The 13,742-nt window shown below is 46.6% G+C and overlaps 1 protein-coding gene across 5 annotated transcripts in view; it reads right to left on the reverse strand.

The window, feature by feature from the left end:
• Positions 1-13,742, reverse strand: part of LOC113446028 (SPARC-related modular calcium-binding protein 1-like) — a 31,950-nt gene continuing 18,208 nt past the window's right edge. Inside the window, exons 4-12 of one of the 5 annotated variants that reach the window (XM_026715454.2) lie at positions 13,302-13,401; positions 10,863-10,913; positions 9,668-9,724; positions 8,135-8,212; positions 6,853-7,045; positions 6,051-6,133; positions 4,890-4,989; positions 3,276-3,523; positions 1-550 (exon numbers count right to left, since the gene is read on the reverse strand). In XM_026715454.2, the coding sequence (XP_026571239.2) occupies positions 3,283-3,523; positions 4,890-4,989; positions 6,051-6,133; positions 6,853-7,045; positions 8,135-8,212; positions 9,668-9,724; positions 10,863-10,913; positions 13,302-13,401 (903 nt within the window). In that variant the 3' untranslated portion in view covers positions 1-550; positions 3,276-3,282. Of the gene's footprint in view, positions 551-3,275; positions 3,524-4,889; positions 4,990-6,050; positions 6,134-6,852; positions 7,046-8,134; positions 8,213-9,667; positions 9,782-10,862; positions 10,914-13,301; positions 13,402-13,742 lie in introns of all 5 variants that reach the window. The other 4 variants (XM_026715455.2, XM_087939318.1, XM_087939317.1 and 1 more) reach the window with 4 other exon arrangements.

A 13,742-nucleotide genomic window follows, 5' to 3' on the forward strand; every position in this document is an offset into this window, starting at 1 on the left:
TTTAAAAGAGCATCCTTGTATATAATTTATTGATTCAAAAGAGCCCACGCAGATAAGACTAGAGTTGGTTCTAAAATCCGGCTTTTTTTTTTTTTTCCCCAGCGCCAGGGACTTAGAAGACCAATCGTCCTTTTATTTTAAAAAAAAAACATACATCTTTTTAAAAACACTGAGAGAGAAAGGCTATAATATCATCCTCTCACATCCAGATTTTTTTTTCCCTTTCAAAGGACCCCGTAGAAATAAAGCAAGGATTAAAATATAGTTATTATTAACAAAATCTAGGAAGACCGCGGATTACCGCCGCCCTTTTTAAATCTACGTTTTTAAAAGCAAGAGGTGGTAAAACCAGGAAGGAAAAACACACACACGAGTGGGTGGGCTTTGCAGTCACCGATTCTGCTCATTCTTCCTCGTCACTCTTGGCAGAAAATCCAGTCCGTCCTTTTTTCTTTTTAAAGTGCAGAAGGTCAGTCAGTCAGCAATCGAAGGCCGAAACTCAGAGAGAGAGAGGGAGAGAGATTGCATGCCATTTTGGGAGAGAGAAAACCTTTGAACAGGAAAGGAGAAAAAGATTAATGAAATATGAGGTTGGGATATGCCTCACTACAGGCGGTCCTCAGCTTACAGGTGTTCGCTTAGTGACCAGTTCAAAGCTTCACAGCGCCGGAAAAAAGTGATTTGCAACTGGTCCTTGCACTTAATAACTGAAGCACGAGACCCTATCACCATGGTGGTGAACCTATGGCACGCGGAGCCATTTGTGCAGGCATGTGAGCCCCAGCCAAACTTACCTGCACTGCGCATGCACACCCCTCCCAGATGATTTTTGACCCGTTTGAGGCCTTTTACGGCCTACCAGAGGCTCGAGGGAAGCCTCTGCAGCCTTGGAAGGCCGAAAAACGGGCCTTCCGGAAATACCGGAAGTGCCCGTTTTCAGCCTCCCGGGGGCTTCTGGAGCTGGGGGAGGCTGTTTTCGCCCTCCCGGGGGGTCGAGGGAAGCCTCTGCAGCCTTGGGAGGCCGAAAAATGGGCCCGTTTCAGCACTTCTGGTATTTCCGAAAATACCGGAAGTGCCAAAACCTGAAGTGCTGAAGTGCCACTTGTATCCTTACAATTTATATTGCCTGTTTCCTAGTATGATTTGATTGCTTATTGCACCCTATGACTATTATCATTGTACCTGATGATTCTTGACTCTTGACAAATGTATCTTTTCCTTTAGGTACACTGAGAGCATTTGCACCGAGACATATTCCTTGTGTGTCCAACCACACTTGGCCAATAAAGAATTCTATTCTATTCTATTCTATTCTATTCTATTCTATTCTATTCTATTCTATTCTATTCTATTCTATTCTATTCTATTCCTTCCAATATCTATTCTACTCTACTCTACTCTACTCTACTCTACTCTACTCTACTCTATTCATTCCTATTTCTATTCTATTCTATTCTATTCTGTTCATTCCTATTTCTATTCTATTCTATACTATACTATTCTATTCTTGTTCTATTCCATTTTCCATTCCATTTTCTATTCTATTCTATATTCCATTCCATTCCATTCTATCCTTTCTCTCTCTTTTTTTCACATCTTCATCCTAAGAAGGCAACCTTTCTCCTCCTTATCTGTCTTTTGGCAACAACCTGTGTCCTCGATCAAGAGTCAAACTTCATTTGAGACAAAGATCTGCAAAAACGCCCAATGACAAAAGCTTTCCGACAGAATGAAAAAAACAAAAGACACACAACTGGAAAAAGCATTCAGTGTTGCCAAAGGTGTTTTGCCTTTTGTGTTTGGAATTGACGTCTTTAATCAAGGAAGCAGGTTTTGAGTTTCTCGGAAAAAAACACACAAAACAAAGCAGAAATAATCAGTTTGTCCCCATTTCTTTTCAAAGGTTTCAGGTGATTCTCGGTCACTTTCACAAAAGAAGAAATGCCAACTTAACCCATCGGGAAGGAAACAGCGTGGAAAGTTAATACAAGACTTAATCTGCTCTCTAAAACTACTTTTTGTCGGAAGGACTGACAGGATAAAATGGGGAGGGGGTGAATTTATTAAGGGACAAAGGAGGGGGAGGGTTGAAAAAGCACTAATTAATTTTCTTCCAGGCCTTGTTGTTAACTCCAGCAAGTTCCCAATTTTGTTGATAGCACCAAATACAGGCCACCCTCAATGTTTATCTCCATCCGTTTAAAAATGGTTTAAATTTACAACGGCCTGGGAAAAATTAAGTTAGGATCGGTCCTCAGATTTACGACTGTTGGCTCCACCTTCACAGTCAACGCGACACTCAATAACTGTGGGCCACAAAAGGAGATTCCCATGACCCTGGGTCACTGCCACCATCGTAAAAATGAGTCAGGAGAGATTCAACCTGGAAATAAGGAGAAACTTTCTGACAGTGAGGACAATCAACTCATGGAACAGAAGTTGCCTTCAGAAGTTGTGGGAGCTTCATCCCTGGAGGCTTTCAAGAAGAGACTGGACTGCCATTTGTCAGAAATGGTGTAGGGTCTCCTGCTTGGGTGGGGGGTTAGACTAGATGACCTCCAAGGTTCCTTCCAACTATTGTTCTGTTCTGTTCTAGTTAAGATATCTGACTAGACAGCTATGCTAGAAAAGGTGCAGAGAAGAGCAACTAGGATGATGAGGGGACTGGAGGCTAAAAGATACGAAGAACGGTTGCAGGAACTGGGCCTGGCTAGTCTAAGGAAGAGAAGGACCAGGGGAGACAGGAGAGCATCTTTCAATATTTGAAGGGAGAGGGAGAGAAAGGAAAGGAAAGAGAAAGAGGAAGGAAGGAGAAAAAGAAAGAAAGAGGGACAGAAAGAGAGGGGGAGAGAGCAAGAGAGAGTGACTTGATGCTAAAACATACAATGAACTGGGCCTGGCTAGACTAGGGAAGAGAAGGACCAGGGGAGACAGGAGAGCATCTTTCAATATTTGAGGGGCTGCCACAGAGAGGAGGAAGGGATCAAACTATTCTCCAAAGCCGCTGAAGGCCAGACAAGGAATAATGGATGGAAACTGATCCAGGAGAGATTCAACCTGGAAATAAGGAGAAACTTTCTGACAGTGAGAATCATCAACCCATGGAAAAGAAATTGCCTTCAGAAGTTGTGGGAGCTTCATCCCTGGAGGCTTTCAAGGACAGACTGGACTGCCATCGGTCAGAAATGGTGTAGGGTCTCCTGCTTGGGAGGGGGGGTTGGACTAGATGACCTACTAGGTCCCTTCCAACTCTGACGATCTGTTAAAATACACACCGGAGGGTTAGCTGAGCCCCAAACAGCCTCTGAATTCGGGCAGCGAGATCAACTTGTTGCCGCTGAGATCGCAGTAATCCAGGAACTTCCGGACGCAGCGCTTGGGCCGGGCGTTTTGCTTCATGTACAGCTTGAAAGGGCGCAGCTCCCGCTCGCTCACGCCGTTGCTGAAGTCTCGGTCCAGGTGGGTGAACTGCCAGCGCACGGCCCGGTCTTCCAAGCTGGGGGCCGCTAAGGAATCCGGAAACCTGCCAGAGAGCGTGTCGTGGTTTTTTGTTTTAAACGTGGTTTAATTGTCGCTGCAAGTCAAGGTGGTATTTGTAATGTTCCCAACAACAACCCTGGAAGGTAGGCTGGGCTGAGCGTAAGAGACTCACCCTGAATCCCTCAAGAGGGGACTAGAACTCATCACCACCTGGGGATTGGCCCCAAATCACCCAGCTGGCTTTCATGCCCAAGGCAAAACCTGAACTCATGACCTCCCAATTCTTGGCCCTTAAACTTTACCAAATACTCTCTCTCTCTCTCTCTCTCTTCCCTCCCTTTGTCTCTCTCTCTTTCTTCCCTTCCCTCCTTCTCTCTCTTCTCTCTCCCTTTCTCCCTCTCTCTCTCCCTTCCCTCCCGTCTTTCTCTCCCTCTCCCTCTATCTTCTCCCTCTTTCTCCCTCCCTCCCCTCTCTGTTCCCTTCCCTCCCTCTCTCTCTCTTCCCTTCCCTCCCTTTCTCTCCCTTTCTCCTCGTCTCTCACCCTTCCTCCTCTCTGTTCCCTCCCTGTCTTTCTCTCCCTCCCTCCCTTTCTCTCTGTTCCCTTCCCTCCCTTTCTCTTCTTTCCCTCCCTCTCGATGTCTTTCTATATCCCTCTATTTCTTCCTCCTCTCTAACCCTCCCTCTCTCCCTTCCCTTCCTCCTCTTTCTCTCTCTCCCTCTCTCTTTCTCCCTCCCTCCCTGCCTGTCTCTTCCCTCTTTTCTCTCCCTCCCTCCTCTCTCTCTTTCTTCCCGCTCTTTCTTCCTTCCTCCCTCTCTCATGTTCCCTTCCCTCCCTCCCTCTCTTCCCTTCCTTTCCTCCCTTTTGCTGTCCTTCCTCTTTCTCCCTCCTCTCTCCCTTCCTCTCTCTCTTCCCTTCCCTTCCCTTCCCTCTCTGTCTTTCTCTCTCTCTCTCTTTCTTCCCCCTCTACCTCTCTCTCTCCTCCAACTCTGGCTAGCTGTGTCAGTCTGGGTCTCCAGGACCCTCCAGATAATAATTTATCTGTCTACAGGGTTCCTATATGCCAACTGGGCAAACGCTCTTGGCAAAATCTCTAAAATTAACCAAATTAACCATGTTCCAAAACTTGGGAGTTTGGCGTAGGGCCCTCCCGTCACCCAACGCCTGCAGCCCAACTCCCCGTTTCTTGATCTTGGCAGCTTTTAAGGGGTGTGGACTCCAAATCCCAGAATCCCCTCGCCACCACGCTGAAGTCCACCCATCTTCAAGTTCAAAATGCCAGCTAGAGAACCGCGGAAGTTGAAATCCAGAGACCTTAAAGTCGAGAAACACAACTCTGCATAATATCTTTGATCGTGCGGTTCACAGACCGAAGGCGCTTCCTTTTTCGCCAGGGGCGAGCCATATTTACCTGCGGTATGGAATGGTCATCAGCCTTGATTGGAGCATGTGGGAACTCAATGCTTTGATCAGTTGGGTAAGGAATTGAGTTTTCTTTGACCCGGGACAACCTAGTTGGAAAAATCAAAAGACAGGAACCTTTCCAACAGAAAGCGGCTGAAAACCCTTGTTGAAAATAAACGTTTAGTTTAGTTTAATTTACTTTACTGTCATTGCACATTGTACAATGAAATTAAATGCCATCTCCAGTGTATATTATGACTGTGAAAATAAACACAAACACACCTCCTTCGCATTCTATACATTGAATTGAAAACCCCTGATATTGCATTAATATTACACTATACAGTAGAATTCAATAGAGTTACTGCCCTGGGATAGAAGCTGTTTTTCAGCCTATTTGTCCTTGTTTTTATTATTGTCCTGTACCGTCTGCCAGATGGTAATAGTTCAAAAAAAGGGGGTTCCCAGGATGAGATGGATCTTTGAGGACGTTTTGAACTTTCTTAAGGCAGCGGAAGCTTTAAGTTCTTCCAAAGAGGGGAGAAGGCAACCCAGGATCCTCTGGGCAATGACGTTCACCCTCTGGAGTGCTGTCCTATCTGCCCCTGTGCAAGTGGCAAACCCTACACAGGTGTGTAATAAGATACTCTCTATGGTGCAGCGGTAGAAGGTCACCAGCAGTTTTTCATCCGTCTGTTGTTTTCTGAGAAGTCTCAGGTAGTCTAATCTCTGCTGGGTCCTTTTGACCAGGGCTGCAATGTGAGCCCCCCAGGTCAGGTCCTCTTTTAGGGTGACACCCAGAAACTTAAAACTGGCCACTTGCTCCCCTCGGTCTCCACTGAGAAGCCAGGGCTGGAGGTCTGATCTGTTCCTTCTAGAGTCCACTATCAGCTCCTTGGTCTTATTGGTGTTGAGGACCAAGTTATGGTCTCCACACCACAAAAGCAACCGTTGGTCCACCTCATCTCGCTAGGCAGACTCATCCACACACACACACACCCCCGAGATGAGTCCCACCACTGTTGTATCCTCTGCAAATTTAGTAATAGTATTACTAGCCTGAGTGGGAATGCAGGCACGCACGTAAAGAGTAGAGAGTAAGGGACTCAACACACAACCGTGTTTCCTCCTTGTTGTTTTTCAAGGCAGGGAAGCAGCTCTGACTTACCTGGCAGGATCCGATCTCGGAACAAGGGCCCTATTTCCGTGCTCTTGGTTGCTGTATCAGCTTCGCAGTCCGGGGGAAAGTTTCTGGGGAAAAACGACGCAGAGAAATTAAGATTAAAATTGATTTGTGGGGTGGTAAATCTCTTTTCCAGGGGAGCTCTCCCTTTTGTTAAGCGGGTGACGTTAAGAACTAGTGGCGGGATTCAAATGGTTCTACCGCCAGTTCGGTGGGCGTGGCTTGGTGGGCGTGGCTTGGTGGGCGTGGCTTGCCTAACGCACGCGCGCACCTTTCCCCACGCCAGCCGAGGCTCTGCAGCGCCAATCAGCTGAGAGGAGAAAGAAGAGGAAAGCGCAGGGGGAGGCCAATGGGAGGGATTGGTGGGTGGGAGGATTGGCAGGCGGGAGGGCCAATCCTGCACTTTTCTCTTCTTTCTTCTCTCAGCTGATCGTCAGAGCTTTTTTTTTTTTACTACCGATTCAGGTGAACCAGTCCAAACCAGTAGCATACTGGAATGGAATGGAAAGAAACTTGCAGTCCAGATCAGGTCCAGATCTGGGTCTCTCCCCATCTTTCCTGGACAAGTCTGCTTCTGACCAGCTTTGGGGCTATCGGGTGTGTTGGGACTGCAATTCCCAGAGTTCCTCATGCTGGCTGAGGAATTCTGGGAGTTGAAGTCCACCAAGTTGCCATGTTTGGAGACCCCTGCTTTATGCTAAAGGAGAGGGGGGGCACTGAACATGGGGGAGAAGAAAGGGGCGCAATCAGATTCAAACTCTGGGTTCAAGACAGGTATGGCACTGACCGGGTGGAGGTCCCTGGGATGGGGCGGCCGGTATCCACCCGCACGCACCAGCAGTAGCCTGTGGCTTGGTGACACTGCACCTCCTTGTAGGTGCCATCGCCTTCGCACGCCGGGATGAAGGTGCCCTCTTGCTGGTGCTGGCGGGCCTCGTGGATGGCTTCCCGCCGTTCCTGTTCGCACGACGGCGGGTATTCTGGACGGGAGGAGTGTCCGGCGCAAGGAAGCAGAAACAGGAGTTGAGTTCGAAGCATTAAAAGTTTATTGCGTGCTACCTCTATGCAAGAATCTGTTCTACTAACAGTCAAGCCCAGTTGGTGCCAGATAAGTCAACAGAATTCATGGGAAGGCTGGGCTTGTTTCTCCTGTGGGAATGCAACGATTCTAAACTTATGGCACATTTGACCCCGCCTTCCAGATCAGCCTGCTCAATTCCTACAAAATGTCAACTCATAAAATATTGATATGTTTTTTTTTTAGAGTTGCTAACAGAAAGGGAGGGGGGAGCAGTGCAGCCGCTTGCAAACCGAAATTGTATTCCATACATGTTTTCAAAGATAGTAACTAGGTGACTGAAATTTCTGTACCACAAAATTCTAACTGGAGAACATGATTGACGACTCTTGGCTATGGATGTGTCCCATTGGAGAATATGATTAATGACACACTCAATGGTTGGGGTGGGGAGGGGGGAAACCAGGGTCAAGAGTGACAATGAATGATGTGCCTCAGAGTTGGCTACACCCAGGCAGTGCCAGCATAACTCCCAATAAATCCTTTTGAAGTTTTAGAAGTTTGGCTCGCGACTCATGATTTAATTGGGGTTGTGCCAGAATCCTGACACAAAGAGGATGAACCAGGTTTTTCTTAGCAAAGGCTAAACTCAAGACGATTTTCAAAAATAGACAGGACAACCGCTTGACTGGGGTGGTACAGAGAGTCCTCAGCTTACAACCATAGTTGAGCCCAAAATTTCTGTTGCTAAGCAAGACAGTTGTTAACTGAATTTTGCATCCATTTTATGACCTTTTTGTCACAACTGTTAAGTGAATCACTGCAGTTAGTAATACAATTGTAAACTGAATCTGACTGCAACCGTCTTAATTAGGAGTCATTTCCCAAAGAGTCCGAGAGTTCAATTCCTAAATCTGGACTTTGGGCAGATCCGGCACTGGACATAAATAATTTTATATCTTTCATGGACAGCCGTCCAAAGTTGCTTTTTAGAGTGACATGAGCAGCAACATACATTTGATAAATACGTTAGTAAGAAAACGGGGCTCACCTTGAGCCGGTTTCGCCGAGTGGTTGGCCTTGAAATCCGGAAGGATGATGGGAATCAGGAAAGGCCGGGTGGTGCCTTCTGGGTTACGGAGGAGGAGTGAGGAATCCGTGACGGGCAGGGAAGCAGAATAATTGGCCGGAAACAGAATCAGAGGGGTTAGTTTAGAGCAATCATGGGGCACCCTGGAAACCATCTTAGCCCACCCAATTCTTCGGTGCCTCAGTGGCCCTTCTGGTTTTTTTCTTACCACCACCCCCGAACCTTCCAAATAGTCCAAATAGGGCAGGACACCCACCCAACCGTGTTGCCCACTCAGCCGACAGGGATTGCCACTGCTTTGTTTATTTATATTCATTTTCATCAGTGAGTGAGGCAGTGAGTTCTAATCCTGCCTCGGAGCTGGAAACCGGCTGGATGACATTGGGCCAAGCGCCAGGAGACTGGGAGTTCTAGTCCCGCCGTAGGCATGGTAGCTGGTTGGGTGACTTTGGGCCAAGCGCCAGGAGACGAGCCCCGTCTTAAGCATGGAGGCCACGTGAATAACTTTAGGCAAGTCCTTCTCTTTCTCAACCCAGCCCACCTCACAGGATCGTTGTGGGAAGAATAGGAGGAAGGAGTATTAGGTATGTTTGTTAGTTTCTTGATAAAAATAGTGAAGGTGGGATATAAATAAATGAAAATGAAAATAAAAAGAAGGAAGGAAGGAAGGAAGGAAGGAAGGAAGGAAGGAAGGAAGGAAGGAAGGAAGGAAGGAAGGAAGGAAGGAGAGGGAGGGAGAAGGAAGGAAGGAAAGAGAAAGATAAAAGAGATAGAAAAGAAAGAAAGAAACAAGAAAAAAACAAGAAAGAAAGAAGGAAAGGAAAGAAAGGAAGGAAGGAAGGAAGGAAAGAAAGAAGGAAGGAAGGAAGGAAGGAAGGAAAGAAAGAAAGAAAGAAAGAAAGAAAGAGGAAGGAAGGAAGGAAGGAAGGAAGGAAGGAAGGAAGGAAGGAAGGAAGGAAGGAAGGAAGGAAGGAAGGAAGGAAAGGAAAGGAAAGGAAGGAAGGAAGGAAGGGAAAGAAGGAAGGAAGGAGAGAAAGCAAAGAAAGAAAAAGGAAGGAAGAAGAGGGAGGGAGAAGGGAGGAAGGAAGGAAAGAGAAAGACAAAAGAGAAGGAAAAGAAAGAAAGAAACAAGAAAGGAAGGGAGGAAGGAAGGAAGGAAGGAAGGAAGGAAGGAAGGAAGGAAGGAAGAAAGAAAGAAAGAAAGAAAGAAAGAAAGAAAGAAAGAAAGAAAGAAAGAAAGAAAGAAAGAAAGAAAGAAAGAATTAACTAACTCAGGCACGGCAGTCCACATTTGGGGGGAGTCTTCATTTCCAGCATGCATTGTGCAATCATTGCCTAGCGCTGCAAACACACCCCGTGCAACCATGGTCCAGTTCTGGATGAGTCCAAGCAGCTCATCCCCCCACCCCCAAAACCGAGGGGCCCGGGTGGCCTGGGTGGCCTGGGTGGCCTGGGTGGCCTGGACTGGGGGGCGGGAGAGAAGGAAGGACCTACCTGGCTGTCTGTGGGGCCCGGGGCTTGGCTGAGTAGGCCGAGGGGCCACACCTTCTTCTGCGTTCAGGGAGGAAAAGAGGTGGAAGGCAGCTATTACAGAGGGTTTAATGTCATCTTCTCTGTCCAAAGAGTGAGAGAATTTAGAGCTACCGGGGGGCGACTTGAGTCGAGGATGAGGGCTCGTCGGGGTTCTACACTGGACGCAAACCGAGGGAGGGGGCCAACCCGAAACCCAACCGGGGGGGCGGTATGCTTTCCTAAGGCAGAAGAAGCTCAATCGGTTGAACCTCTGCCTGCGAAGCAACCCTGCCCCCCAAAGGCATTCAAGGGAGCCATGCAGAAAAATGACTTTTGGTTTTGTCAGGAAGCTCAAGTAGCTATAAATCAGCATTTCTCAACCCGAGCAGCTTTTTGATGGGTGGACTTCAAGTCCCAGAATTCCCTAAGTCAGTTTTAGGGTCCCAGAATTCCCTAGCCATTTTTAGATGGGTAGACTTCAATTCCCAGAATTCCCTAAGTCACTTATAGATGGGTGGACTTCAACTCCCAGAATTCTCTAGTCACTTATAGATGGGTGGACTTCAACTCCCAGAATTCCCTAGTTATTTATAGATGGGTGGACTTAAACTCCCAGAATTCCCTAAGTCAGTTTTAGGGTCCCAGAATTCCCTAGCCATTTTTAGATGGGTAGACTTCAATTCCCAGAATTCCCTAAGTCACATATAGATGGGTGGACTTCAACTCCCAGAATTCCCTAGTCACTTATAGATGGGTGGACTTCAACTCCCAGAATTCCCTAGTCACTTATAGATGGGTGGAGTTCAACTCCCAGAATTCCCTAGTCACTTATAGATGGGTGGACTTCAACTCCCAGAATTCCCTAGTCACTTATAGATGGGTGGACTTCAACTCCCAGAATTCCCTAGTCACTTATAGATGGGTGGACTTCAACTCCCAGAATTCCCTAACCTGGCTAGGGAATTCTGGGAGTTGAAGTCCACACATCTTAAAGTGGCTAAGGTTGAGAAATACTGGTCTAGAGCCTACATGATCCCCATAACATGCTAAACTGGGTTAGTTTGAACTTGGGTCAGTGCATAGTGTGAATACAGAACACGGGTTAACTCACTAACCAAGTTAGGCACATCGTGCACACTCAGTCGCTGGGCATAAGTGTGAGCAGAAGGCGGCTTACCTCGCTTAGAAGAACGGGCATCTTGCCATGACGTTCCCACCGAATCCGTTCCTGGTTTGTGGCAGAAGCAAAAGAGACGAAAGGAATCAAGGGGTGACTAACCAGGGTTTACAGACAGTCCTTGATTTATAAACACCGTTGTGATTGGACGTTCCAGCAACGCATGCGGGCTGGGGGATTCTGGGAGTTGAAGTCCATAGGTTTTAAAGTAGCCAGGTTTGAAAAAAACACCGCTCTTATCCGCTAATCTGGATTTCTAGCTGTTCTTGATCTTGATCCAGTTCCCTTGGATATTTATTAATTTATTAATAAATGACTATTAAATTTATTAATAAATATATTCAATTTAATTCAATTTAATTATTAATTATTTTCTCTGAGTTGTGCAGTGGCCTAGAGGTGGAGCTCTCGCCTCACAATCGGAAGGCTGTGAGTTCGATCCTTGGTAGCAGCAGATATTTCTCTCTCTGGGGACAATGAGACTCTCTCTGCTGAACAAAGCTCCTCACTGGTGACAGGAAAGGCATCCGGCCAGTAAACAGTCAGCTCCATTCAGTTGCCCCGATTTCACCCTGATGCAAGGGATTACGGGGTCATTAAAAGACCAAAAAATATTATTTTCTCCGCATTAATTATTTCAGTTCAGAAGAGAAACCGAGCCACCCGAACCAAGAAGATAAATCTTGGATAAATTCCTCGTTTCTCCACCCCACTCATCAGCCCCCAGGAGCTGTCGTGATTCGCTAGCAGCAGGTGTGGACGGATGAGGTCTCGGAGAGCGAGGACTCAGATGAGGGGCCTGCGTGGGATGCAGGGTTGGGGCCAGGACCCTCAGGGAGTTCAGAGATGGTGGAGCCTGGCAGCAATGATGAAGAGCACTCCGAGGAGCCTCTGCCCAATGCGCATGCGCAGAGGGCTGCTCGAAGGAAAGAGCAGCTGCAGCAGCACAGGCGACTCGGGAGTAAGGCTGCAAGATGATGGCCCCTCCCTTAAGAGATAAAAGCCAGCTGAGAAACTGGAGTTCTGTGCAGGAAGCAAAGAAGTTTGATACTCGAGCCTGGTGGATGTTAGAATATCTGAGTTGGTATTGGAGACTCTTTGATTTATTGTTTAGGAACTTTATCTGTTGTTTTTGGCAGCCCTGCAAAAACTTGGCAAGACTCTTTCTTTCTTTCTTTCTTTCTAATAATTTTTATTCTTTAAAAACCAAAAATACAAAACTCTCATGTACATTAACAGTGTTTGTGTCATTATATATACATGTTTCTCATTTTGTAACTATACCTTTCTATCTATATTCTTCACCCATTCGTACCACCTATCCCATATTGCATAATATTCTCGATCATCCTTCCCTTTTAGTTCCATAGTGAATTTGTCTAGCTCTGCCAGTCCATTATTTTTTGAACTAAAGCCTCATCTGGTGGTATTTTGTCACTCTTCCAGCTTTGTGCAAAGGTGATTCTTGCTGCCATTAAGATGTATACAATAAGATATCTTTTATCTTTGCTCAAATTTCCTTTAATCATATAAAATAGACACGTTTCTGGTTCCAATTTCAATCTATAATTTATAATCTCAAAGAGACATCTCCGTACCTTCTTCCAATATTTTTTAACCTCTTTATATATTGCCACCACATATGGAAAAACGTTCCTTTTTTTTGTTTGCACTTCCAGAATTCCAGTTTTATATTTGGATACATTTTTGCCAGTCTTGCCGGCGCTAAGTGGCATCTACAAAACATTTTATATTGATTTTTGGCCAGGCTCTTTCTTATTGGAGCGAATTAGTTGGAAGCAGCCTTTTATCTGTGAAGGAACAGGATTCGTAAATGAAACAGTAAAAGGTCGTGCTGGTACCATTGTCTTGTGTTTACTCTCGTGGAACCAGGTTTGGGTTAGAACAGGAGCCTGGCCGGGGGTGGGATTCAAATTTTTTAACAACCGGTTCTGTGGGCGTGTCTTAGTTGGTGGCATGGCTTGGTGGTCATGTTATTGGCTGGGTGTGGCCAACTCAATATCACTCACATTGAGGCACGCAACTTCTCGCCTGGCCTCTCATGACTGTGGGGATGCTGCAATAGTCGTAAGTGTGAAAAACGGTCATAAGTCACTTTTTTCAGGGCCATTGTAACTTTGAATGATCACTCCACACAAGCAAAGTACCAGCAAAGGAGGGGGAAAAAACCCCAGAGAAGTTCCAGAGACAGGAAGTCCAGTCCTGCCAAGAATGGTTAATGGAGAGGCAGTTTCTGTAAGCAACACCAGAATGTTTCCTTCCTGCCTTCCTTACAGGATTAGCCCTGTAATTTCTTTTAACAACTGGTTCTCTGAACTGCTTAGGATGTTAACAACCAGTTCTAGCGAATAGGTGCGAACTGGTAGAATCCCACCCCTGAGCCTGGTTGGAGGTGAGAGAATACCCAGAAGGCCTTACCTGTGCAATTGGGCGCTTGGTTCAGGGCAGACGTTCCTGCGATGGGTTTGCCTTCCGGGGTGGAGCACCAGCAATAGCCCGTTTGTTTATGGCACTGGATCTGCGCAGGCAGGAGAGAGAGAATGGATGAGGGGATGTGCCTGGGATACAGGTAAGTCCTCGACTTACGACTATTCGTTTAGCAACTGCCTGAAGTTACAACGGCCATAAAAATGTGACTTATGACACACGACCGTTGCAGCATCCTTAAGAGTCCCCTGCTGGTAATCCTCGCCTTACGACAGTTCATTTAGTGGCCATTCAAAGTTACGATGGCACTGGAGAAATTGACTTGGGGCCGTTTTTCACACTCATGACCACAGCAGCGTCCCCATAAGTCAGAATTCAGACAGTCGGCAAGAGAGAGTGACTGGAGGCTAAAACATACGATGAATGGTTGCA

This window comes from Pseudonaja textilis, chromosome 10 (genome assembly GCF_049901715.1).
Source record: "Pseudonaja textilis isolate UNSWEBS1 chromosome 10, rPseTex1.2, whole genome shotgun sequence".
NCBI lineage: Eukaryota > Metazoa > Chordata > Lepidosauria > Squamata > Elapidae > Pseudonaja > Pseudonaja textilis.